The sequence below is a fragment of the Cetorhinus maximus genome, unplaced genomic scaffold (assembly GCF_964194155.1).
Source record: "Cetorhinus maximus unplaced genomic scaffold, sCetMax3.hap1.1 HAP1_SCAFFOLD_140, whole genome shotgun sequence".
Classification (NCBI taxonomy): domain Eukaryota; kingdom Metazoa; phylum Chordata; class Chondrichthyes; order Lamniformes; family Cetorhinidae; genus Cetorhinus; species Cetorhinus maximus.
The window spans coordinates 322,274-350,254 of NW_027596136.1; the positions used below are offsets into that span (position 1 = coordinate 322,274).

The window sequence follows — 27,981 nt, forward strand, 5'->3', positions numbered from 1 at the left end:
ACTCTGTGCTGGTAGTTACGCTCCACACAACAGCCTCCTTCCAACCCCTCTTCATCTCACCCTATCAACATATCCTTCCATTCCTTTCTCCCTCTGTTTATCCAGCAGCCCCCTTAACCACTATTCACCTCAACCACTCCCTATGGTAGCGAGTTTCACATTCGCTCCACTCTCTGGGTAACGAGTTTTCTCCTGAATTCCTTGTTGGGTTTATTAATGACTATCTTATATTGACCTGGTTTTGGTCTCCTTCATAAATGGAAACATTACCATCACATCTATCAATATTATTCATAATTTTAAATTTCTCTACCAGGCCATCTCTTCGCTGGAGGAAAAGGCCACAGCCCATTCAGTTTTACCTGATAGCTGTATACCTTTCTGTTCTGGTACCCTCCTTGTAAAAATGTTTAAGGAGCATTTTGTCTTCCTCTCTAGTCTGTAAATATATGAATACACTTTTGCAGGTTCAACATGTTAACTCTGTCGCTTTGAATACAGTGATTAAATTTAAAACATAATTCCACTCAGAAGTTAACAGGACACGGTCAGGGTTGTCTTAGTTTGAGTATAATACATGGATAGATCAGAGATGTGGGACTGAGAAAGCCTTGGGAAACTTGCAACTTAACAAGTTCTCAACACTGTCTGATTTAGTGATATTGTGGAACACACTGTAGTGTGGCGTGATATAGGACCATCTACAGAAAGATCCCGGATTTCAATACCCATCGACTGCTCGGGTGAGCTATGGCTTAGTGGACGTTACTCTCTCTCCCTCTCCAACTTGAGTCAGAGTTTGTAGGGTTGAGTCCCATTCCACAGACTAGTGCCCATAATCTAAGCTGACACTTCCAGCACTAATATCGAGGAAGTGCTGCGCTGATGGAGTCGTCGTCTTTCAGATGAGGTGCTAACCCAAGACCCTGGCTATCTCCTTGGGTGGATGTAAAAGACCTCACAGCCACTACACAACTTCACTAAAAACACAGATGATCTGATCACGAGCTCATAGCTGTTTGTGGGAGCTGGTTATACACAAATTGGCTACTGCGTTTCCTACATTACAACAGTAACTATGCTTCAAAAGGACTAATTAAATTTAATTTAAATGTATTTCCATCCATTGTTTTATCTCTACCTTTTAGCCTATTTCGATCCCTACCCCCCACCCCACCCCCACTAGGGCTATCTGTACTTTGCTCATCCTGCTTTCTACCCTTAATGTGACCTAATGGAACATTCCTTAGATAATATCACCACCTTCAACAGCTCTTTGTCCTTTTGTCTATCTCCACCTGTCACTGGCCCTCTATCCAGCTCTACCTGTCCCACCCCCCCCCTTAAACCAGCTTATATTTCACCTCTTTTCGATTTTTCCTTAGTTCTGTTGAAGAGTCATACGGACTCGAAATGTTAACTGTGTTCCTCTCCGCAGATGCTGTCAGACCTGCTGAGTTTTTCCAGGTATTTTTATTTTTGTTTTGGATTTCCAGCATCCACAGTTTTTTGCTTTTATTCAAAAGGATTTAATGTGCTTTGAAGCACTTTGGGATGCCCAAGATGGTGAAAGGTGCTATAGAAATGCAAGATCTTTTTTGGGTTTGGTTTATTTCAAATGTTAACATACTCAATTCTAAAGAGAAATTTGGACCAGACAAGGTTCTTCAATCCACACAAGGAAAATCTGCAACAACATCCCTCTCCTCTCTCAACACTGCCTTGGCCTAGCACCTAAAGAGCAGGCAAGCATGGGGGGTTCCTCCTCAACACAGTGGTGTATTTGCTCACAACAGGATGGGTTGACTTGTCCTGACATTCCTTTTTCCTTCCCAAGCAGAATTTCTAACACATATAACAGCAGCAAGAAAGAATTACTCCAAAGCACTGATGTTTGCGGGTAGGTTAGCACAGTGGTTATGTTACTAAACAAGTAATCTGGAGACATGACTCCAGATCCCACCGTGGGGAATGCAAGTTCAGTTAATTAAATAAATCTGGAAATAAAGAGCTAACATCAGTAATGGTGGCCATGAAACTACCAGATTGACATAAAAATACATCTGGTACACTAATGTCCTTTAGGTCCATATGTGACTCCAGGCCCACAGCAATGTGAATGAGTCTTAGCTGCCCTCCCAAACAGCCCAGCAAGATACTCAAACTGTACCAAACCATTCACCACATGGACTGCAGTGGTTCAAGATGGTAGCTCACCATGAACTTCAAAGACAATTAGGGATGGGAAATAAATGTTGAACTTGTCAGCAATGTTCATATCTTGTGAATGAATTAAAAAAAAATTGTTTTTTTTTAAAATGCAGAAATAACAGCACCTTGGTGAGTGGCGGAATAATTGACTTCAGAACCCCAGTGCTCTGAGGGGGAAGGGAGGGGAAACCATTAGAGGAAAAGTTAGCCATGGTATCCGACTCCTGAACACTGGAGAGGTTATGTAATCTGGGTGAGTTTGGGATTGAGCTCCCTGCCCAAAAATGCGGCCCAAATGCCAGGTTGCAGGGAACCATACACCCAGGAGATGGAAAATGGTGGGGGGAGATGGGGGGGAATGCAAATCAATTGGGTCAGCAATCAAACCTGATCGTTATAAGCAATTGGCTCTTGCTAATGGAGCATATTTTTAAAATCTTATATACAGAGGTTAATGTTATACTCAAGCGTGCTCCCTTCCCACCCCACCCTTTCATCTGAAAGCTCACTAGTGCAAACGTGCCAGGCACGTTAACATGAAGAAAGGGGATAAAAAAAAAACCTGGACACCAGAGCAACAAAGGCCCCTGCTGACCTTGATCAGGAAACCCTGTTTAATCTGGGCGGAACCTCTCAACAAATGTGTCCTTAACCCTTTACGCTCCTGCAGCTGACAGATTGGGCACACAAAGTCAGACACAGCCCCTGCCAGTGAGGTCCTGAAACCCCTTACGATTTGTGCCTTAGCCCCACCCATACCGTTTCCACAAATATGCATATAAAATAAAATCCTTTATTCTATTAACCCTGAATAAGCCAGAAATTAATGCTAAAATTTACGATTCCCAGTGTGGGCCTCAGGCCAGAGTCAGCCCACACACAAACTACATATTCCATGCAGACCAGTCAAGGCCTCACACATCACAACCTCTAGCTTCCTGTACTGTGAGACGCACGCATTAAAAAAATGGCATTGCTACACAAGTCTGTGACAGCGTGTTAACTTTTAGGTCCACTGTTTTTAATTTTTAAAGTTAAGGGAAAACACAACACAGCAGAAGCTGAGATTTTGTGCAAAGTTACAGGCAGACATTCAGCTCCACATTCAAAGTTTTATCTTAATTTGGTTCGTGTATCTACACACAGGCACGTATTTAAAAAAGCCTTTTGATAAAATCTCAGCCATGGTATACAGCACTCACATAGCAGTGTGACAAAAGAACAATCCATAAAGTAAATATTCATTCCATTTACCATGGACTGATCTTGGTCAGAATGACTATGGAGCAACTCAGAAGTTAGGAGGAGGCCATTCTGCCCTTTCAGCCTGTTCTGCCATTTAATTAGATTATGGCTTTTCTTAACCTTAACTCCATTTGCCCCAGCTTGGTTCCTGATCCCTTGGTACCCTTTTTAAACAAAAATCTATCAATTGCAATCTTGGAAAGTTCAATTGACCCCCAGTCTCCACAGTGTGCTTTTTTTTAAAACAGGGAGAGAATGAGTTCTAGATTTTATCTACCCTTCATAATGTGTGTTTCTTTGACTTATCCTGAATGGCCCAGCTTTCATTTCAAGGTTAAGGCTAAAGTTAAATTTTAAGGTTATGTTGTTCTGAACTGCCCTCAGCAGAGGAAACAGTTTCCCTCCGTCACTCAATCGAGCCCAGTATCTCTTGGGAATAGTGGGCTGAGGTAAGCAGAAGTCATTTAGTGTTCTTGCTCCTGATCACAATAAATTAAGTAATATCTGCAGTTATTGCACTTCAACATTTACAGTGCTTGACACAGCACTGCACCTATTTTTTCACACAGCAAGATTCCACACCCCACATAAGATGAACAAACATTAAATCTATTTTCTTTGATTGAAGGGGGAATATTGGTCAGGACTTCTTAGGTATTAGCTGTGACTCCGTGGGTGGCATCTTTACCTCTGACTCGGAAGGTTGAGAGTTTTGAATCCCCACACCAGAAACTTGAACACATAATCCAGGCTAACACTCTCATTGGCAGCGCTGCACTGTCCGCGGGGCAGCACCAAGGGTGCGCTGTGCTGTTGGTGGGACAGCACTAAGGGAGCACCAGGCTGTCTGGAAAACAGCACTATGGGAGCGCCACGCTGTCAGAGGGGCAGTACCAAGGGAGTGCTGCACTGTGAGATGTGCTGGGCTGAAGGACCACTGCACTCTCAGGGGGGATAACTTTCAGGTATGATATTAAACTGAAGCCCCATCTGCCCTATCAGGTGGACTTTACTTTGATGAGCAAGGGAGTTCTTCCCAGAGTCCTAGTGCTAATATCTATCCCTTGACTAACATCACAAAAACAGATTATTTAATTCCCATCTCAGTTGGACACCATATGAAAATGGGAAATGTTTCTTGCAATGACAACAGTCTTCATGGGTGCTGGCAAGCCCCTTGTACCTCACTCATGTAGTCCATTCTTCATGGGTGTGCCTGCCTGTTGACTGAGGGTTGATGGGCTGCTTGTTGATGTGGGAGCACGACTGCCATGTATGGTTTCATCGTCACCCGACACCTATACCTTTTTAACAAAAAAACTGGGTGTGGGAGAACGAGGTGCATCTCTGGAGAGCAGTCAGAACCAGTGTATCATCAGTTTTATTGTTACCTGGCGTGTTGGGTGGAGCACTGCAGGGGTCTTCTGGGCTCTGTAGCTAAACTGGCGTCACCCTCACCCACCAGGCTGTTAGAGGATCCCCCACACCCTCCAAAGGCAAACAGAGACTTGCCTTGCCATCTGTTTGCTACAAATGCCCAGCCTAGATGGTGAGCACATTGTTTGGGCAGCCTGCCACCTGCCCCCTTCTACAGCCATCAAAAGGGCGGATCAGTATTTTTGTTTTTCCCTCAGGAATGACTAGAAATAAAACCACAAGAAAGGTCTGCATTGAGTGGAGGGCCGCAGAGAGGCTCCACAAACAGGCTGCCTTTTAATATCAGACTCCCCTGCAATTAAACATTCCAACACGCCGCCTCGGGCAGCAACCAATTCTCCACAGAGATTGGGCAATGCACCCTGTGCAGTTCCTCCTGAACAATCCCCCCTCCCAAAACTAAAACCTGCTCGCCGCATTTGCAGCTGCTGCTCCTCTTGGTTCAGGCAGCCTTTGATCAGCTCGTGAGGCACTCCTGATCTACTATCCCTCTAACACAGTGCATGGGGAGCTCTTTCCACTACTGAGCGCAGCAGTGTTTGTGCTGCAACTGGCTTCTCTAAAGAATGGACTCCCGTTTAGACAGAGCCTTTCACCACCTTGGGATTTAACAGTCAATGAAGTAATTTTTTTTGAGGCATTGTAATGTAGAAAACGGAGCAATTTGTGCACAGAAAGATTCCACAAATGGCAAGGTGATCATAGGATCTTTTAAATCCAGCTAAAGGGCCAGGTGTGGCTTCGGTTTAACATCCATCTGAAAGACGGCAGCTCCGACAGCTCAGAGCTCCTTCAGTACTAATACAGGGACCGTCAGCCCGAATTGTGTGTTGAAGTCTCTTGGGTGGAGTTTAAATTCACAATTTTCTGACTCAGAGGAGACAGTGCTACCCACTGAGCCATGGCTGACACCACTATACCACCCACACCTCGACTTGCTGTTTAATCATCACTTGATTTGATCATTTAAATCATCCAATCTCTCATTGGTGACAAAGTGTGTTTGGAGTTTGATGCAGCTGTGCCACCCACTCAGCAAGCTCCCTGTCACAGCTATTCCATCAGGCAGGTGGGGCAGACCAGGGGCCAGGTGCTTTGCTGGACAGAGGCAATTATATCAGAGAAGAAATCGTCCCCAAAGGTCATGACCACATATCACCTAGTAGGTGGGGATGCAAGATTGTTCAGGAAAGACAAGCAATGAGAGGAAATGTAGAGGAGACTTTACTAACCATTCCAAAATAACTCATTTCCACATCTTGTCATCTGATCAGCTTTATCACCTGCAAGGGCAGATTCACACAGGAGTATCACTAAACACTGATGGATGCCTCTTCAGAAATCAACTGCACCCTGCAACATGAGCAAACTGGCCGTTTGATACCCAGTGAGATCCAAGGCTCACCATGCCCAGCCCTTTGGTTAAAAACCGGAAGATTCCCTTCTTCACATGGGAAGCCTCAATCTCTGAATTCAATGAGGAGGAAAGTTAAGCAAGGAGAGTTTGCTCAGAAAGTAACTGTCTGCTTTGCTACCAAGATACCAGTCCCAACAAGATAGCTAATATTTGATGGTTGGTACAGCCACACGTTAGGAGCCCTCACAACACCAAGAGCTTGACTCCAAAACCAACAGAGCATATTTTTTCCCCAGATAAAGTTAATACGTAAATTTATTTTAAAATAAATTAAACGTCCCTATTCAGTAAGTGCTGAGCAACTTTTAAAAGCATATCTGAGGCCACCAATGCATGTCAAACAAAAATGGTTCTTAATGCATAACAAATCAAAACGTAGACAAATAGGGAGCAATATGAATTAGAGAGCAGCTCACACCCTGTGCAGCCCTAATAGCTACACCATATCATAAAACAGTCACAAAATCTACAAAGATATTAAAGACATTTTCATTTAATGTTGATTTTTTGAAAGATTATTCAATTTCAACAGTGAAGCTAATATAAATCAAGATCGAATTTGAAGGAGTTACTGAGTGACAGTGTGAGGGAGCTTGATTAACATCAGCAGAGATGCAGTTAGCAACACAGGGCACTAGGGGAGACGGGTTGCTGAGTGACAGTCTGAAAGAGCCGAATTAAAATCAGCAGGGATACAGTCAGTAACACAGTAACCCCTCTCCCCCAGCACTGTGCTGCTGACTGCATCTCTACTGATGTTAATCCAGCTCCCTCACACTGTCACTCAGCAACCCCTCTCCCCCAGCACCGTGTTACTGACTGTATCGATAAAGATGTTAATCCAGCTCCCTCACACTGTCACTCAGCAACCCCTCTCCCCCAGCACCGTGTGTTACTGACTGTATCGATAAAGATGTTAATCCAGCTCCCTCACACTGTCACTCAGTAACCCCTCTTCCCCAGCACCGTGTGTTACTGGCTGTATCGATAAAGATGTTAATCCAGCTCCCTCACACTGTCACTCAGTAACCCCTCTCCCTTGTTGCCCTAAATATCAGTGTGAGGGAGCTGGATTAAAATCAGTAGAAATACTGTCAGTAACACAGGATGCTGGGGAGGGAGGTGTTAATGACTGACAGTGTGAGGGAGCTGGATTAACATCACAAATGGTAATATTATGGAACTCAGTGATGTATGGAGCAGTTGAAGCACAGTGTATTAACACATTTAAGAGGAGGTTTGATACAAACAAGGTAGAGAAGGGAATAGAGTGGCAGGTGGGGCACGCTGAGAAGAGACAAGAGTGGGAAGAGTGACCGAGGCTCTGGAATGACATGGGGAAACTGAAGCAGTCTAACTATCGACCCTGTTATCACCCAATGGAACTCCCCCAAATTCTTGATCATTCAACTTTTAAACCGCTTTCGATTCTGCCCTTTTTAAACAACCCAAAGATTGCAAGACTCTTTCCACCTACAAAACCACACTCCATGAATGTTTCAGAACTTACAGACCTACAGACAGCATTTCACTCATTGCTGCCACCCTAACACTAAGCACTCTTCTGGGATAAGTCTTGTTTCAATTAAGGGAGCGCATGAGAAACTAGAAAACTGCCCAATGGAATGAAAATACTTTCTACCAACAGTGAGGTAGTATTTATTTCTATTTCAGAAGATTATCTTAGCAGTTTTTTAAATGTAGAAATAGAACAGATACAGGATGAAGTGATTTTATAGAGAAAAAAAATAACTGTCACTGCAGTAGAAACAGTTGCACAGCTGTACGTTTATATAGTTAATGTTGTTATTTTTAAAAATAACTATACATTGCCCACACAGACATTACAAATTGCTGCAGATGGGAAATGATCTTAAAATGCTGGAGTTCAACACTAATCTGCAAAGTTCCCTAACCAAATTACAATTGAACTATTATTGACTTTATTTACTTAACACATTGGAATCTTAAAGCAACACAGGTCTACCTGAACAGAAAGTGTAAGATATGGCATAGGGTCACAGATATCCACTGCCCTTTGTTGAAGAAGTGCTTCCTGACATCATTTTAAGGTTATGCCTCCTAGTTCTGGAGTCCCCCCACCAGAGGAAATAAACTGCCAAATTCTTTAATCATCTCAAACCCCTCAATTGCTCCTAAATCTTCTAACCTTGGAAAGAATACAAGCTTTATATAACTTGCACTCATACTTTTACCCTGGTTTACCCTCCCTTCATTTTGGTGAATCTGCACTGCACCATCTTCAAGGCCAACATATCCTTCCTGAAGTGTGTTGCCCAGAACACAATACTCTAAATGGAACAAGACTCCTGTTTACACTACACAAACACTAGCTGTGTGCATTATTTGTCTCAGTAAATTGCAGGGTAAAACTAAACGTCAGTCATGAAATCCTCCTGTGTTTAAATAAAGCCTCAACAATGGCACTAACAGGCCAGCCTTAACTTTAGGACATAACATTGTCAGGCATCACTGGTGCTGGGTGTAACTCTTAAAAAATAACTCTACCTCTCATTCAGATAACATTTGAGCATGCTTACAAGGGTTAGTCTGACCTCACCCCCCAAGCACATCCCAGACGAATCATGAGGCACTCACGCGCATGGTTGTCCGCGAGTCCATTGAGGTTGCTGGAAATATCTCTTCTCCGATATAGACACACAACCTTGGCTTCTACGTTGCCGCTGCCGGTCTGCTTAAAACAAAATTAAATCCAGTTTGCACGCTGCATGAAGATGTACTAGCAAAGTCACAGAGCATAACTTGCCTACTCAATAAACACAGTTCAGTGGATGGCACCCTTGTCAAAAAGTCACGGTCGAGCCCCAGTCCAGAGACTTGAGCACATGATCCAGGTTGAAACTCCCAGTGTTGTATGAGGAAGTGCTGAACCATTGGATGGGCCATTTTTCCATGTTAGACCTTAAATCAGGACCTCACCTGTCCTCAAATGTGGATGTTCCCATAACCACTACCAGGAGAGTATCCTGGGACCAATATTTATCCCTTAACCAACATCATCAAAACACATGATTTGGGTCATTGTATCATTGCTGTTTGTGGGAGCTTGCTGGGTGCAAAACGATTGTTGCTTTTCCTACATTACAACAGTGACCACACCTCAAAAGTACTTCATCGACTGTGAAGCGCTTTGGAAAGTCCTGAGGTCATGAAAGGCACTATAGAAATGCAGGTCTTTCTTCTCTTTCCTTCACATGCCACAGACTCTGATCACCCACTCTTGTCTTAAGTAGAGTTCAAGAGAACCTCAAGGTTAACTGGATTTCCATACCACACCCCAATTCTCTCCCCTCAGTATTGGCTTTCCTGGGTTATGGTTCCATGGGGTACAGGAATTAAGGTTATGATCAAATCAGCCACAATCTTAGTGAATGACGGAGCAGGTTCGAGGGGTCCAATAGCCTACTCTTGCACCAATTTATCTCCTTATGTCACCACCCCAGTTCCCTACACATTTTTCCATGAGCATCATAGTGCATCCAATCTTCTTGCTACTCAATGCCCTGGCACACATACTTGGTGAGGACACCAAATAGTGACTTGGGATGATGCTTCACCCCTCCCCTCCACCTTCCCTTTAGCCCAGGGACGCCTGACCAACAATCACCTTCCTCACGCCAGACAATTCTTTACAGGGAAGAGGGAGTTATTGTCACTGAACTAGTAATCCAGAGACCCAGGGTAATGCTCTGGGGTTCGAATCTTGCCACTGCAGATGATGGAATTTGAATTCAACAAAAATCTGGAATTAAAAGTTTAACGATGACCATGAAACCATTGGTTACATCTGGTTCACCAATCTGGGTCTGCAGCAGGTGGTGGGTGAGGGAACCAACAAGAGGGAAAAACATACTTGACCTCATCCTCACTAACCTGCCTGCTGCAGATGCATCTGTCTATGACATTATTGGTAGGAGTGACCACCATACAGTCAGTGTAGAGACGAAGTCCCGCCTTCACGTCAAGGATACCCACCATCGTGTTGTGTAGCACCACCACCGTGCTAAATGGGATAGATTTCAAACCGATTTAGCAACTCAAGGCTGGGCATCCATGAGGTGCTGTGGGCCATCAGCAGCAGCAGAACTGTACTCGACCACAATCTGTAACCTCATGGCCTGGCATATCCCCCACTCTACCATTACCATCAAGCTAGGGGATCAACCCTGGTTCAATGAAGAGTACAGGAGGGCATGTCAGGAGCAGCACCTGACATACCTAAGAATGAGGTGTCCAGCTGGTGTAGCTATAACACAGGACTACTTGAGTGTCAAACAGCATAAGCAGCAAGTGATAGACAGAGCAAAGTGGTCCCACAACCAATGGATCAGATCTAAGCTCTGCAGTCCTGCCACATCCAGTCGTGAATGACGGTGGACAATTAAACAACTCACTGGAGGAGGAGGATCCACAAATATCCCCATCCTCAATGATGGAGGAGCCCAGCACATCAGTGCAAAAGATAAGGCTGAAGCATTGGCTACAATCTTCAGCCAGAAGTGCCGAGTGGATGATCCATCTCGGCCAATTTGATTCGCTCCACGTGATATCAAGAAACAGCGGAAGGCACTGGATACTGCAAAAGCCATGGGGCTTGACAATATTCCGGCAATAGTACTGAAGACTTGTGCTCATGAACTTGCCATGCCCCTAGTCAAGCTGTTCCATTACAGTTACAACACTGGCATCTATCCAGCTATGTGGAAAATTGCCCAATATGTCCTGTACACAAAAAGCAGGACAAATCCAACCCGGCCAATTGCGGCCCCATCAGTCTACTCTCGATCACCAGTAAAGAAATGAAAGGGGTCATCAACAGTGCTATCAAGTGGCACTTACTTAGCAATAACCTGCTCACTGATGTCCAGTTTGGGTTCCGCCAGGGCCACTCAGTTCCTGACCTCATTACAGCCTTGGTTCAAACATGGACAGAAGAGTTGAACTCCCGAGGTGAAGTGAGAGTGACTGCCCTTGACACCAAGGCAGCATTTGACTGAGTGTGGCATCAAGGAGCCCCAGCAAAACTGCAGTCAATGGGAATCAGGGGGAAAACTCTCTGCTGCTTGGAGTCATACCTAGCACAAAGGAAGGTAGTTGTGGTTGTTGGAGGTCAGTCATCTCAGATCTAGGACATCACTGCAGGAGCTCCTCAGGGTAGTCTCCTCGGCCCAACCATCTTCAGCTACTTCATCAATGACCTTCCTTCCATCATAAGTTCAAAAGTAGGGATGTTCGCTGATGATTGCACAATGTTCAGCACCATTCACGGCTTCTCAGGTACTGAAGCAGTCCACGTCCAAATGCAGCGAGGCCTGGACAATATCTAGGCTTGGGCTGACAAATGGCAAGCAACATTCATGTTGCACAAGTGCCAGGCAATGACCATCACCAACAAGAGAGAATCTAACCATCGCCCCTTGACATTTAATGGCATTACCATCACTGAATCCCCCACTATCAACATCCTGGGGGGGGGTTACCATTGACCAGAAACTGAACTGGACTAGCCATATAAACACTGTGGCTACAAGAGAAGGTAGAGGCTAGGAATTCAGCAACAAGTAACTCATCTCCTGACTCCTCAAAGCCTGTCCCCCAACTACAAGGCACAAGTCAGGAGTGTGATGGAATACTCTTCACTTGCCTGGATGAGTGCAGCTCCACCAACACTCAAGAAGCTTGACGCTATCCAGGACAAAGCAGCCAGCTTGATTGGCACTACATCCACAAACATTCACTCCCTCCACCACCGACACACAGTAGCAGCAGTGTGTACCATCTACAAGATGCACTGCTGGAATTCACCAAGGCTCCTTAGACACACCTTCCAAACCCACAACCACTACCATCTGGAAGGGCAAGGGCAGCAGATAGATGGGAACACCACCACCTGGAAGCTCCCCTCCAAGTCACTCGCCATCCTGACTTGGAAATATATCGGCCGTTCCTTCACTGTCGCTGGGTCCAAATCCTGGAACTCCCTCCCTAACAGCACTGTGGGTGTACCTACACCACATGGACTGCAGCAGTTCAAGAAGGCAGCTCACCACCACCTTCTGAAGGGCAATTAGGGGTGGGCAATAAATGCTGGCCTGCATCCCCTTAATGAATAAACAAAAAAGAGGCAAGTGGCGAGCAAGAGCCAAAGAGTTTGCAACTTTGGGAAAGGGGATTAGAAACCAAAAACTCCAGAGGGACAGGAGGTTTTTGAAAGCAATGAGAGGGGCTGGAAGGCAAAGTGATTTTTGTAAAAGAATTTGCGATGGATCAGATCACCCTCCAGCAGTGGAGTGGATGGGCAGGGAGGGTCAGAGAAATTGGCATGTATTTGGGATAGAGCCAGGCAGGGAGTTGAAAGGATCATGTACTGTTGCAGTCGGTTAGGGATTGAGCTTTCACCTTGGGAAAGTTGGGTTGACCCCAGGCCAGTGGAGATACAATTTTCTAGCCACTTCTGGCTACAAAAATCCAACATGAAATGTTTCTTACTCCAGCTCTGAGTTAGCATGAGTTGTGAAGCCACTACCTAGCTCAGGACTCAATGAACAAACCTTACTCTGAAACAGCAACAGCTGGTTGGTTGGCAAAATGGGAAAGTATCACATCAGTGCAGTAGATGGTGATCTTCTGGGGTTTGGGTTCAGGTCTGAATATAAGAGTCTTACTTTATCCAGAATGGAAAGGGTTGGATGACAAGTAGTGCTGCAGAATTGTAGGAACGAGATTGAAGGAACTCCTTGGGTAATAAATTCCCAATCGCCATTCTTCCTGCTCCTCCTACTCTACCGCAGGAATAACAAAGTCAGGCAGCAAGTCAGTTGGGAATATTATCAGCTAGCATTACAGCAACAGGGAGATGGTGACTAGAGCGACTGTTGCAGCAAAATGGAGAGGTAATGGCAGTGAGTAAATAAATCAGCCAGTAAGCACTCACCAAACTGAAAGGTTCAAGCTATCAGGAAAGACTGAACAGGCTGGAGCTCTTTTGTCTGCAAGAGAGAAGGCTGAGGGGCGAGCCAAGAGATCTTTAAAATTACAATGGGGTTCAGTAGGGTAGATGTAGATAAGTTGTTTCTTTTGCTGGGGAGACCAGAATTAGAAGCCATAAATATAAGATAGTCACTGATAAATCCAATGAAGAATTAAGGAGAACCTTCTTCACCCAGAGAGTGGTGAGAATATGAAATTGCTACAAAGACAATTTGCATAGTTGCATATAAGGGGAAGCTAGATGAATACATGAGAGGGAAAGGAGGAGAAGGATACGCTGATAGGATGAGATGAAGAGGGGTGGGGGAGGTTGTATTCAGCACAGATACCAGCATACACTAGTTGGGCCAAAGAATCTACGGCACAATTCCATATATATATAATTCCCTGAGATGCACTGACACATTATTCCATAGGTGTGGATGCCTTGTTCAAGCACCTTTTTACATAAACAAAAGCCTAAATAAGTGAACAGGCTGCTCAACCATGGGCAGCATCACAACTGGGTCAGATCCTGTCCGCATCCTCATCCTACTCATCCATTTTCCACAGAAATCACTGGGAGTGACCTGTGGATGATTTCCACACCCTGGCTCAGGAGCACCAAAGCAAATTGTAGCAATGGCTAAGATCAACTTGATTTGACACAGAGCACCCTCAAACTTGTCATCTCTGTTTGTTTGTCTTGTTCACTCATTCTAGAGACTTGTACTCCATGATCCAGGCCAACAGTCCCAGTGCTACATTGTCAGAGGGCCTGTATTTTAGATGAGATCTTAAATTAAAAGATCCCATGGCTACTACTGGAAGAAGAGCAGGGGGAGTTCTCCCTGGTGTACTGGGGCCAATATTTATCCCTCAACCAACATCACTAAAAACCAGTTCCAAAGAGTCATAATGGGCTTGAAACATTAACTCTGTTTCTCTCTCCACAAATGCTGCCAGGCCTGAGTTTTCAAGCACTTTCTATTTTTAACCACAAAAACCAGGGTAGCTGGTCATTATCATTTCGTAGTTTGGGGATGTTGCACAAAGTGTCTGCTACATTTTCTACATTACAGAAGTGACTACACTTCAGAAAGTAATTAATTGGCTGTGAAGTGCTTTGCGATGTCTGGACATCATGAAAGGCACTATATAAATGCAAGCTCTTTTTTGCCTTGAACCTGCATCCTATCACTCTATATGAAAGGTTGCTAATTGGGTCTGCCGGCTTTCACCTCTCCTAAAGGTGTTGGCACCAGCAGTAGGTGCCCTCTGGTAGCTTGCTGAAATGGGTCATGCTTCATCATATGGACATCACCAATCCTGGCTTCACTTGTGTAGAGTCTGTGTATATTGCAGTGTTTATGAAACTTCCCCCTTCCTACCGCTGCGGCACTGAGGCCAATGATATTCAGCTGATTCACAAAGAAGAACATAATATCTAAAGTGAACTGCAACTAATTCAAAATGTCCTATTCCAGTCTTATTTCTCATATTAAAAGATTATTTTCTGCTGCCCTGATAGGCCAGCTTGAATAGACAGTGAAAAAGATAAGCTACACAGAGCAGGAAAGGCCCCAGGTTAAAGTAGCAGTGATCAGACAAGAAGCTACTGTAGGGAGGGAAGGAGACAGAAGCAGCAATAGATTGAGGGAGGACAGGGGCAGATCAAGAGAGAGAGAGAGAGAGAGATCAAGAGAGAGAGATCAAGAGAGAGAGATCAAGAGAGAGAGAGAGAGAGAGAGAGAGAGAGAGATCAAGAGAGAGAGAGAGACAGAGACAAACAGGCAGAGGCAGATCGAGGGGGAGAGAGAGAGGCAGATCAAGAGAGAGAAAGCGAGAAGGGCACAGGTAGCCATAGAGGGGAGGAATGCCAGAGGCAGTGGTGCAGGAAGAGAACACAATGCTACAAAACTAGACCCTTTATCAATACAGTCACCGTACAAAGTTTAATTGGAACAAGGCAAACAAATCTAATGGTGATTGCTAGTAAGCCACAACACACCCACTGAAGTGCTCATGAATTGTAGTCACTGTTGTAGGAAGCAAGGCACCCGATTAGTGCACAGCAAGCTCCCACAAACAGCAATGTGATCATGACCAGATAATCTGTTTTAGCAATATTGGTTGAAGGATGAATATTGGCTCCAGGAAATCACAGGGGGATCTGCCCCCACCACCTCCCCCCCACCCGCTCCGACCCCCACCCCGTTCTTTCACCTTTCCTGGTCTAGAAGGTGGAAAAAACCTTCCTGGGTTCCCTATCCCGATTGACATCAAGTGATGTCAGGTGGTGCTAAATTTTAACATTTGGTGATAGCGTAATATGGTTGATGTGATGTAGCTTTCTCTTTCTCAAGGGGTACATGGTGTCTAATTGCTGTTGAAGGAATCATTGCCTGGTGTCAGGGTGGCACTGGTTGTAGGTTGCCTGTCAGCCCTCTGATCTGGGAAATGATACAGGCAGGAGATGGGAAAATACATCACCCGTACAGCCACAAGTCAACACTTCTTACTGTGCTGATATACATCTCTATCAGGGTTCACATCGTATCCGATTAAAGAATGTAAAGCCTGTACCTTGTTCAGTTCCTCTATCCTTCGGATAAGGTATGGGTTGCTTGAGGAGTTTTCAAAGTAAACATAATCTGGAAGAGACACACAAGTTCAGGGTTAGAAAGTACACAGTATACAAAGAAATAAACTGATTTCCAACCCCCTACCCCCCACCTTTGCCTGCTTACAGAATGGACAGTGATCTCAAAACTCTCTCCATCAGCAGCGCCACAGCAACACAAAATAGAGAGGTATTCTCCACTCTCCTCCCACAGAGTGGCAACTTGTTGAGGTTGTACAGGAAGTCCCCTGGCACCCTTCATTTGTCTGGAATGCTAAGGCCAGTGCTATGTACCTGAGGTCAGCTAACACCTCACACATTAGAGATCAAACCTGCGACTTTCCTGACCTATTCAGCTCGGTAATGCCCCCTATAAAACATTCACCCATCGAGACAAGTCATACTTCAGCTTATAAAAATAGAAAATGCTGGAAATACTCGGGAGGTCTGATAGTATCTGTGGCGAGAGAAACAGAGTTAATGTTATAAGTCCATATGGCTGTTCTTCAGAGATGAAGAGTCATCATACGGACTCATAACGTTAACTCGGTTTCTCTCTCCACAGATACTATTAGACCTCCTGAGTATTTCCAGCATTTTCTATTTTTCTTTCAGGTTTCCAGCATCCGTATTATTTTGCTTTTATCATACTTCACCTTTCTGCCTTTTAAGAGCATAAGAACTAGGAGCAAGAGTAGGCAACTCAGCCCCTCAAGCCTGTACTGCCATTCAATATGATCATGGCTGATCTCATTTCGGTCTCAACTCCAATTTCCCGCGCTCTCCCCATAACCTTTCAACCCGTTACTCATTAAAAATCTGTCTATCTCCTCCTTAAATTTATTCAGCGTCCCGGCATCCACTGCACTCTGAAGTAGTGAATTCCACAGATTCATGACCCTTTGAGAAAAGTAATTCCTCCTCATCCCTGATTTAAATCTACCACCCCTTAGCCTAAAACAATGGCCTCTTGTTCTAGAATGCCCCATAAGGGGAAACATCCGCTCCATATCTACTTTGTCTATCCCCTTTAGCATCTTATATACCTCAATTAGATCTCCTCTCATCCTTCTAAACTCTAGCGAGTATAGGCCTAAACTGCTCAATCTCTCCTCATAAGACAAGCCCCGCATCTCTGGAATCAATCTAGTGAACCTCCTCTGAACCGCCTCCAGTGCAACTGCATCCTTCCTCAAGTAAGGGGACCAAAACTGTGCACAGTACTCCAGGTGCAGTCTCACCAATGCCTTGTACAGTTGCAACAACACTTCCCTATTTTTATATTCTATTCCTTTAGCAATAAATGCCAAAATTCCATTTGCCTTCCTTATTACCTGCTGTACCTGCATACTAGCTTTCAGCGATTCATGCACCCGGAAACCCAGATTCCTCTGCACTGAAGCACTCAGAAGTTTCTCTCCATTTAAATAATAAGTTGCCTTTTTATTCTTCCGACCAAAATGGATAACCTCATGTTTATCCACGTTAAACTCCATCTGCCAAATTTGGCCCATTCACCCAACCTGTCCATATCCATTTGTAAATTTCTTCTTTCTTCATTGCAACTTACTTTCCCACCTATTTTGGTGTCATCTGCAAATTTAGCTATAGTACCTTCTATCCCTGAATCCAAGTCATTAATATAGATTGTAAATAGTTGGGGCCCAAGGACCAAACCCTGTGGCACCCCACTACTTACAGCTTGCCATCCAGAAAAAGGCCCATTTATCCCGACTCTCTGCTTTCTGGTTAGCCAATCCTCTACCCAAGCTAGTATATTACCCCTAACTCCGTGTGATCTTATCTTGTGTATTAATCTTTTGTGCGGCACCTTATCAAAGGCCTTTTGGAGGACACATTAAACCAAGATCCCTGTATGTCCTCTCCAGTGGGCACGAAAGATTCCACAGCCACTGTAAAACATCTTGCGACATCCTGAGATCATGAACAGGCCAGATAATCAGTTTTCCTGATGTTGGTTCAGGGGTAAATACCGGCAGGACAATGGGGAGAATTCCCCTGCTTTTCTTCTAATAGTGGCCGTGGGATCGTTTATATCCAACCGAGAGGGCAGACAGGGCCTCGGTTTAACGTTTGACCTGAAAGACAACACCTCCGACCTTGCAGCACTCCCACGGTCAGCCTGGATTAAATGCTCAAGGCTCCAGTGTGGGACTCAAACCACCCATGACCTCTGACTCAGAGGTGAGAGTGCTACCCATTGCATCACAGCTGACATCAGGTTAACATATTTGCACGATAAATTCATCACTGAACTCTGTCATCAGAAACAGCACACATAGCGACAGCATGTGGTGCTCTACCAGCCTGCGTCGGTGCTGATCTGTGTCCCTCAGACAGGCTGCCCGGCAGAGGGGAGTGGGGGACTGGCCCCTGAACAGACAAAAGGCATCTCCTACTGGGAGTAGGAAATGTAAACTGCCCCCATCCCGTTTCCTGGCCTATTGACAGCATAGTTGTAATTTTTCAGGCAACTGAGTAAGATGGACACACCTCGCCCGGCCCAAGTTTACCAAGTCATAAAGCTATGATGGCATGAGTGAAATGTCTTAGACAGTGAGTGGGTAAAGTAGTGAAGCCAAACACTAGCTCCAACTGACTGAAACAAGAGGTCACTTGGAAGATGAGTCATGCTGCAGAGCTGGCACGCCATTCCTCACACTGACCCGATACCCTACTATGCCTCACACAGCAATTTCAATGTAGACAAAATACACCGCAAGTCATCACAGAGGCAAAAAGAAAGAGGATGAAGAGAAAGAAGGAAAGAAATAACAAAGGAAAAGAAAGTCTCCCATTTCTACAGCACCTCTCACACCCTCAGGGCATCCCAAAAAACTTCACAGCCAATGAAGGGCTGTTTGAAGCATAGTCACTGTTGTAATGTAAGAAACACGGTAGCCAGTTTATGCACAGCAAGATCCCACAAACAACAATGTGCTAATGACCCAGATCATCTGTTTTTAGTGATGTTGGTTGAGGGATAAATATTGGCCCCAGGACACCGGGAAGAACTCCCCCCTGCTCTTCTTCCAATAGTGGCCGTGGGATCTTTTACACCCACCCAAAAGGGCAGAAGACGGCACCTCCAACAGTGCGGCACTCCCTCAGTACTGACCCTCCAACAGTGCAGCACTCCCTCAGTACTGACCCCTCAACAGCACGGCTCTCTCTCCACGCTGCTCTTCCGACAGTACAACACTCCCTCGGTATTGACCCTCTGACGGTGCGGCACACCCTCAGTGCTGCCCCTTCGATAGCAGAGCGCTTGCTCAGTATTGACCTTTGGACAGTGCAGCACTCCCTCAGTATTGATCCTCCTGACATTGCAGCACTCCCTTAGAACTGGCGCTTCCAATATTGTAGCACTCCCACAGTGCTGACCAATCCAACATTGTGGCGCTCCCTTAGTGCTGCCCTTCCAACAGTGCAGTGCTCCTTCTGTACTGCACTAAGGATTTTCATCTAGATTTTGTGCTCAAATCTCTGGTGCAGGGTTTGAAACTCTGACTGAGAGGCGAGGGAGAGAGAGCGCAACCATTGAGCCACTGTATGAGGAACACCACTAAAGGGGGAGGGTTAGCCAAAAGGCGGTTACAGAGATTAGATTTTTAATGGAATTAGGAGATGTGTGTAAACTGTACATCAGGACCATTCAATCTTTTTAATGGTTTAAATACATGACATGGAGGCTCACAAGCAACATTTGGAAAGTTTAAAATCCACTTTATCTTTAGCTGCTGTTCCCAACTGAGGGTGGCAGTTTAGGGTTTAGTGAGGCAGGAAGAGCTTGCTGTCTCTGGATCCACATAGTCAACAGAACAAAATAAGCAGCAAAAAATATGAGTGTATAAAGGACTGATGTGCTGGGGCTTCGACAGCCTGATTGTGCTCCATAAGCCTCTGTCTGCATACCAAAGCTGCTTTCTATCCACCCATCCCTCTCTCCATTCCTCACCACCTCTCTCTCTCTGCCTCTCTCCATCATTTACATAACAGCATTAGCTGGCCTTGTATGAAACGTCAAATCACAATTGAACGATCCGTTAAAAAGATACAAAATGAGCAAATACCCCAGCTAGTTCCTGTTTTTATTGACCTTGAAAGGATGCTGATAGGGAGCAAGGATCAGCCAAGTGGATGTCAACCTAGAGAAATGTCTAACTATAATTAGCCTCTGATTGACATTGAGGCCCATTTACCACTTTCCCACATTGTGTCTGAGCCGGGACCTTAAAGTGACAGGCCAGGTTAGCAACCAATCTCTCCCACAACACTCCAGGTCCTATTACCCATCAGGAGCAGCACGGTAGATCAGCTCAAACAAATGTAAAAAAATGAATGTTGCAATGTAGAATGATACCAGGAGTGAGTTATGAGGAGAGACTGGAGAAGCTGGGGTGGCTCTTTAGAGTAGAGAAGTTACAGGTGTTCAAAATTATGAGAAGTTTAATAAGAGTAAATGAGAAGATGTTTTCAGTGGCAGGAGGGTCGGTAACCAGAGGGACACAGATTGAAGAGAATCGGTAAAAGAACCAGAGGGGGAGATGAGGAGAATGTTTTTTTTTACACAGCGAGTTTGTGATCTGGAAGGCGCTGCCTGAAAGGGCGGTAGAAGCAGATTCAGTAAGGACTTTCAAAAGGGGAATTGGATAAATATTTGAAGCGAAAAAAATTTGAAGGGCTATGGGGAAAGAACATGGTGGGGGTGAGAGGGGTGGAGAGTGGGACTGATTAGATAGATCTTTCAAAGAGCTGGCACAGGTGCAATGAGCCAAACAGCTTCTCTCTGCGCTGTGTAAATTGGTGTGTGACACTGGCAGACAAAAGTAAGGGAGAAAATAGTTTCATGAAGAAAGGGCACGTGTGTGGGGATCTTGGGCAGGAGCAGGATATGTTCAGTTGTCAGTTCTACCCTGCCCACACCTACACTTCAAGACCAGAGAGGTGCACCTGCCAACTAATGTAACTGCACCCCAGCAAGGAATTTATCTTCTATCAGATAGGAAAATCAGGGATTCAAAAACATCAACAGAATTCACAATCAAGGCATTTCCACTTTGAGTCTTATTTTAGATTTCCAGCATCCACAGTACTTTGCTTTTCTGTTTGGTCCACATGGAGTAAGTTCACTCTGTGATTCTCCACCAGGGAATTTCTTCTCTAAGCCAGGATGTAGCAGACTGAAGCACTTTTCCAGGGGTAGTGTTAGGAGGATAAACAAGCTAGAAAGGTGAGTCATATGGGAAACACTCTTACACACCCTGACCCAGCAAAGAGTTTGACTAGCCTTGCCAGGGACTCAAGAATCTACTTAACTACCCTTTTGAAATCCAGGAACAACCTTGGAATGGAAAAGAGGAAACACACTGTCAACGTACATTTATTTAACACCTTTTACAGTCAAATGTCTCAAGCTGCTTCAGAGGCGTGTAAATCACACACAAAACTTTGATGACAAGCCAAAGGAAGAAACATTAGGGCAGGTGACCGAAAGTTTGTTTCGTTTTCTCAAGGCGCTGCTAGGGGGTTGAATGTTGGCCAGGTACCAGGAGAATACTCTGTGACCAGGGATTTATTGAAGTCAACCAAGGCTTGGTTTACCATCACATCCCAAAAGATTACCCCTTCAACTGTGCAGTGCTCCCTCAGCACTGCCCCTCTGATCGCGCGGCACTCCGTTGGTACTGACTCTGCAGCCGTGTGGGATCCCTCAGTGCTGACCCCGCAGCCGTGCGGGCTCCCTCAGTGCTGACCCCGCAGCAGTGCGGTGCTCACCTCAGTACTGACTCAATATTGCGACACACTCTCAGTACTGACCCTGCAACATTGCAGCACTCGCTCAGGACTGACCCAACATTGCAGCACTCTCTCAGGACTGACCCAACATTGCAGCACCCGCTCAGGACTGACCCAACATTGCAGCACTCGCTCAGGACTGACCCAACATTGCAGCACTCGCTCAAGTCTGACCCAACATTGCAGCACTCTCTCAGTACTGACCCAACATTGCAGCACTTGCTCAGGACTGACCCAACATTGCAGCACTCTTTCAGGACTGACCCAACATTGCAGCACTCTCTCAGGACTAACCCAACATTGCAGCACCCGCTCAGGACTGACCCTGCAACATTGCAGCACCCGCTCAGGACTGACCCAACATTGCAGCACTCGCTCAGTACTGACCCAACATTGCAGCACTCGCTCAGGACTGACCCAATATTGCAGCACTCTCTCAGTACTGACCCAACATTGCAGCACTCGCTCAGGTCTGACCCAACATTGCAGCACTCGCTCAGGACTGACCCAACATTGTAGCACTCGCTCAGGACTGACCCAACATTGCAGCACTCGCTCAGGACTGACCCAACATTGCAGCACTCGCTCAGGACTGACCCAACACTGTAGCACTCGCTCAGGACTGACCCAACATTGCAGCACTTGCTCAGGACTGACCCAACATTGCAGCACTCGCTCAGGACTGACCCAACATTGTAGCACTCGCTCAGGACTGACCCAACACTGTAGCACTCTCTCAGTAGTGACATTCAAGTATTGGCCTGGTTTATAGGGCTTAAGTCCTGCAATTCTCTGACTCAAGAGTGGTGCCACTGAGCTACAGCTGACTGCAAACGCACAAGCAAGTACTGAATGAAGGGGATCTGGAAACTCAAGCTGTACTCTTCTAGCTGCTCCCTTTCACACCCTAATCACTGGATACTGACAAATACAGATGCTTAGGTGAGCCGAGCCAGACAAGCCTCACAGTATACACTGTCTGGGAAGTCATGTAGGATTGGCACAGGGGATCTTAAAAAGAGACAAATAACTTTTTAAAAAACATTACAACTGACAAGGCATTAAAAATAAGTTTGCCCGCCCACAACACTGCAGGTTGTGCCCCATAATGGTGAACTGAGCCAGACAGCAGTGACTCGGTTCAGTCTGGCTCTATGTTGAGTTAGCTCATTTTGATCAGGATAGCTGGGGGTGCTACAATTTGGTTAAGTGCTCTGCATTACGGTGGGTCGGGGGAGCAGGCTGGAGGTGGGGGTTGGGGAGTGGTGCTGGGGATGGTTAAGAGCATAGCAAGAACATCCGGCCAGGCTTAGCACTCCTGATCACTATCCAGCAGCTCTGTGGGTGAATGGACTTGGGAGGTGAATGCGGGTTTGGGCTCAGCTGCGATGCCCTTAACAGTTGATCAGCCTGCTGACACTGACTGAACAATGGGCAGGGTGCCAAAGGGATAATGCAGCAAAATATTAAAATTTTCAACAAAGGAGAAAAAATAGAGGTGGGAAGGAAACGGAAGAAAAAATATTATCAAGAAAATTTTATTTGACAGGATGAATGTATAGCAACAGCTGAAAGCAACAAAAGACAAAGTGTCTGTGCTTCTTTATTTTAAAAACAGAATTGAAAGCCAACAGCTGGCTGGGCTCAATGAGGACGGAGCTGCAGGGACAACCACCCTGTAACACCCCCCCACCTTGGGAAACAGGTGTTCCAGTACACCCAGACACAGTATCATGCGCACAAAACACACACGCACAGCCTGCGGTGGCCTCGGGATGCCAGTAACCCTCCAAAAGGGGGCCTGTGCTGCACATGAAAACAAACAAGGCAACCATTTCACGTGCTGCAGCACAATTACAGGAAGCCCTCTTTCAGACTTCACCGCCCCGCAGAATGAAACTGACACTGCAATACACCCGCCCTGTCAAAGCAGCAACACAGTACTGCTCATTACCACCACCACCACCCACCCCCCTCAGACACAACTCTGTCACAACATCCCTCCACCCCCACAAGGGCAGGGCAACAAGTGGAATTGAAACACTTCCATATTCCACACACACACAATTTACTACAGGTCACACATACATTCCCTTCCTCCTGCCCCTATAAATATTTCCTCTCCTTCCCAAGGCAGTGACTCATGGCTCCACAGGCAACACCCATTCTTGTCCGAGTGACCATTCCAGTATTTGTGCCTTGGATTGTCAACGCCTGTCTGTCAAACATGGGTATTATCACAGCAGGAGCCCTTCCTATTCCTGACATCAACTCTTCAGTCCAAGTCATTTTAGAGAGGAACTTAAGCTGAACCTTTATAAACACTGGTTAGACTCCAGCGGGAGGATCACGTCCAACTCTGGGCCCCACACTTCAGGAAGGATGTCAAGGCCTTGGAGGGGTTGCGGAGACTTACTAGAATGTTCCCAGGGATGAGGGACTTCGGTTAATGTGGAGAGACTGGAGAAACTGGGATTGTTCTCCGTAGAGTGGAGAAGGTTAAGAGGGAGATTTAATCAAGGCATTCAAAATCATTAAGGGCAGATAGGGAGAAACAGCTTCCACTGGTAGGAGAGTAAGTAATCAGAGGACACAGATTGTAGAGAATCGGTATAAGAACCAGAGGGGTAGATGAGGAGAATTTTCTTTTTTTACACGGCAAGTTGCTATGATCTCGAAGGCGCTGCCTGAAAGGGTGGTGGAAGCAGATTCAATATGAACTTTTAAAAGGGAATTGGATATAAAGGTAGAATCATAGAAACTTAAGTATAGGAAGAGGCCATCATGCTGGTGCTCCATCTTCATGGAGCAGTCATGATTATTCCAAACCCCTGCTTTTTGTCTGTAACCCTGTAACTTTTTCATCCTCAATGACTTGTCCAACTTCCATTTCAATTAATTATGGAGTTGGCTTCAACCAACTTTTCAGGTTGAGCGTTCTAAATCCAATAACTCTGAAAAGATATCTCATCTTCTCTCCCCTCTAGACTTTTGTGCCAATGATTTTAGATTGATAATTCGCTCAATAGAAGGAATAGTTTTTCAATTTCTACTCTTATCAAAATTGCTCATCATCTTGAAAAGGAAAAAATTTGCAGTGCGATGGGAAAGGGGAGTGGGACTAATATAGATCTTTCAAAGAGCCAGCACAGGTACTGTGGGCCGAATGGCCTCCTTCTGTCAGTGTATTTTTTAATTCATTTACAGGATGTGGGCATTGCTGGCCGGGCCTGCATTTATTGCCCATCCCTAATTGCCCTTGAGGAGGTGGTGAGCTGCCCTCTTTAACTGCTGCAGTCCAGGTGGTGTAGGTACATCCACATTGCTGTTAGGGAGGGAGTTCCAGGTTTTTGACCCAGTGACAGTGAAGGAACAGCAATATATTTCCAAGTCAGGATGGTGAGTGGCTTGGAGGGTAACTTCCATCTATCTGCTGCCCTTGTCCTTCTAGATGGTAGTGGTCGTGGTTTTGGAAGGTGCTGCCTAAGGAGTCTTGGTGAGTTGCTGCAATGCATCTTGTGAATGGTGCACACTGCTGCCACTGTGCATTGGTGGTGGAGGGAATGAATGTTTGTGGATGTGGTGCCAATCAAGTGGGCTGCTTTGTCCTGGATGGTGTCAAGCTTCTTGAGTGTTGTGGGAGCTGCACTCATCCAAGCAAGTGGGGAGTATTCCATCACACTCCTGACTTGTGCCTTGTAGATGGTGGACAGGCTTTGGGGTGTCAGGATGTGAGTTACTCACCACAGGATTCCCAGCTTCTGCTCTTGTAGCCACAGTACTTATACGGCTAGTCCAGTTCAGTTTCTAGTCAGTAGTAACCCCCAAGACATTGATAATGGGGGATTCAGCGATGGTAATGCCATTCAATGTCAAGGGGCGATGGTTAGATTCTTTCATGTTGGATATAGTCATTGCCTGGCACTTGTGTGGCGTGAATGGCACATATTTCTAGGGCTGTCAGGGGAAGACTCCAACCAGTTAAAGACCTCATTGTTGCCCCAGCTGCGGGTGCCTAAAAGACAAGGGAATTACCCAAGCTTTTCCTGCTTCAGATGCCTCAGTTTCACATTGCCTGATTGCAAGTAGAACAGACTTGATAAAACTACCTCCAAAAAGGCCTCCAGCAATCCTGAGGAAGGGGTGAATTTTAAAATAGCCCGTGGGTGAGCTGGGAAATGTTAGAATGGATTATAGGTGAAGAGGGAAGTAAAGGTCTAGTTAAGATTACCTGGAATTCCAACAACCCCCTCCAGCATTGGTTTCCAATTATTCACTATGCTAACAGTCACACAAGTCATTTGTACATACCAATAGAATCCCAGGGAACCTCCTGAAATCACTGACTACATGAAAGTGGAGACACATTCCCAGGGACCTCCCCCACTCCCTATAATTACAGAGACACTCCCAGGGACCTCCCCCCCCTTATAAATACAGACACACTCCTAGGGGCCCCCTGTAAAAACAGACACGCTCCTAGGAATCCCCTGCAAAAACAGGCACACTGCCAGGGGTGCCCCTGTAAATACAGGCGCATTGCTAGGGACACCCCTGTAAATACAATCGCACTCCTACGGAGCCACCTGTAAATGCAGGCACACTCCTAGGGGTCTCCGGTAAATACACACTCCCAGGGACTCCCTGTAAACACAGACACACTCGTAGGGACCCTCTATAAATACAGACACACTCCTAGGGACCCCCTATAAATACAGACATACTCCTAGGGACCCCCTGTAAAGCAGACATATTCCTAGGGACCCCCTGTAAAGCAGACATACTCCTAGGGACCTCCTGTAAATACAGACACATTCCCTGGGACCCCCTGTAAATACAGACACACTCCCAGGGAACCCCTGTAAATACAGGCACACTCCTAGGGACGCCCTGTAAATACAGGCACATACCCATGAACCCCCTGTAAATGCAGACATACTCCTAGGGATGTCCCTGTAAATGCAGGCACACTCCTAGGGACCCCCCTGTAAATACAGACACACTCCTTGGGAACCCCCCGTAAATACAGACACACTCCTAGGAACCCCCTATAAATACAGGCACACTCCTAGGGGCCCCCTGTAAATACAGACACACACCCATGAACCCCCTGTAAATGCAGAGATACTCCTTGGGATGTCCCGGTAAATATAGACACACACTCATGAACCCCCCTGTAAATGCAGATACACTCCTAGGGATGTCCCTGTAAATATAGACACACTCCTAGGGATCCCCTGTAAATACAGACACGCTCCTCGGGACCCCCTGTAAATGCAGACATACTCTTGGGACCCCTCTGTAAATATAGACACACTCCTAGGAATCCCCTGCAAAAACAGACACACTCCTCGGGACCCCTTGTAAAAACAGATACACACCTAGGGACTCCCATGTAAATACAGACACACTCCTAGGAATCCCCTGCAAAAACAAGCACACTCCTTGGGATGCCCCTGTAAATGCAGACACATTCCTAGGGACCCCCCTGTAAATACAGACACACTCCTAGGGAATCCCCTGTAAATACAGACACACTCCTAGGGACCTCCTGTAAATGCAGACACACTACTAGGTATGCCCCTGTAAATGCACACACTTTTAGGAAGACCCTGTAAATACAGGCACACTCCTAGGGGCCCCCTGTAAATACAGACACACACCTATGAACCCCCTGTAAATGCAGACATACTCCTAGGGATGTCCCTGTAAATACAGACGCACTCCTAAGGACCTCCTGTAAATGCAGAAACACTCCTTGGGATGCCTCTGTAAATGCAGACACACTCCTAGGGACCCCCCTGTAAATACAGACACACTCCTAGGGAATCCCCTGTAAATACAGGCACACTCCTAGGAAGCCCCTGTAAATACAGGCACACTCCTAGGGGCCCCCTGTAAATACAGACGCACACCCATGAACCCCCTGTAAATGCAGACATACTCCTTGGGATGTCCCAGTAAATACAGACACACTCCTAGGGAACCCCCTGTAAATACAGGCACACTCCTAGGAAGCCCCTGTAAATACAGACACACTCCTAAGGACCTCCTGTAAATGCAGACACACTCTTGGGACCCCTCTGTAAATATAGACACACTCCTAGGGAACCCCCTGCAAATACAGGCACACTCCTAGGAACCCCCTGTAAATGCAGACATACTCCTTGGGATGTCCCGGTAAATACAGACACACACTCATGAACCCCCCTGTAAA

At 45.9% G+C, this 27,981-nt stretch overlaps 1 protein-coding gene across 5 annotated transcripts in view; it reads right to left on the bottom strand.

The window, feature by feature from the left end:
- mta2 (metastasis associated 1 family, member 2) overlaps positions 1–27,981 on the bottom strand; it is a 65,122-nt gene that overhangs the window by 33,686 nt on the left and 3,455 nt on the right. For 2 of the 5 annotated variants that reach the window (XM_078534910.1, XM_078534906.1), the window contains exons 2-4: positions 15,908–15,975; positions 8,930–9,026; positions 6,126–6,176 (exon numbers count right to left, since the gene is read on the bottom strand). In XM_078534910.1, the coding sequence (XP_078391036.1) occupies positions 6,126–6,176; positions 8,930–9,026; positions 15,908–15,975 (216 nt within the window). The remainder of the gene's footprint in view (positions 1–6,125; positions 6,177–8,929; positions 9,027–15,907; positions 15,976–27,981) is intronic. The other 3 variants (XM_078534907.1, XM_078534909.1, XM_078534908.1) reach the window with 3 other exon arrangements.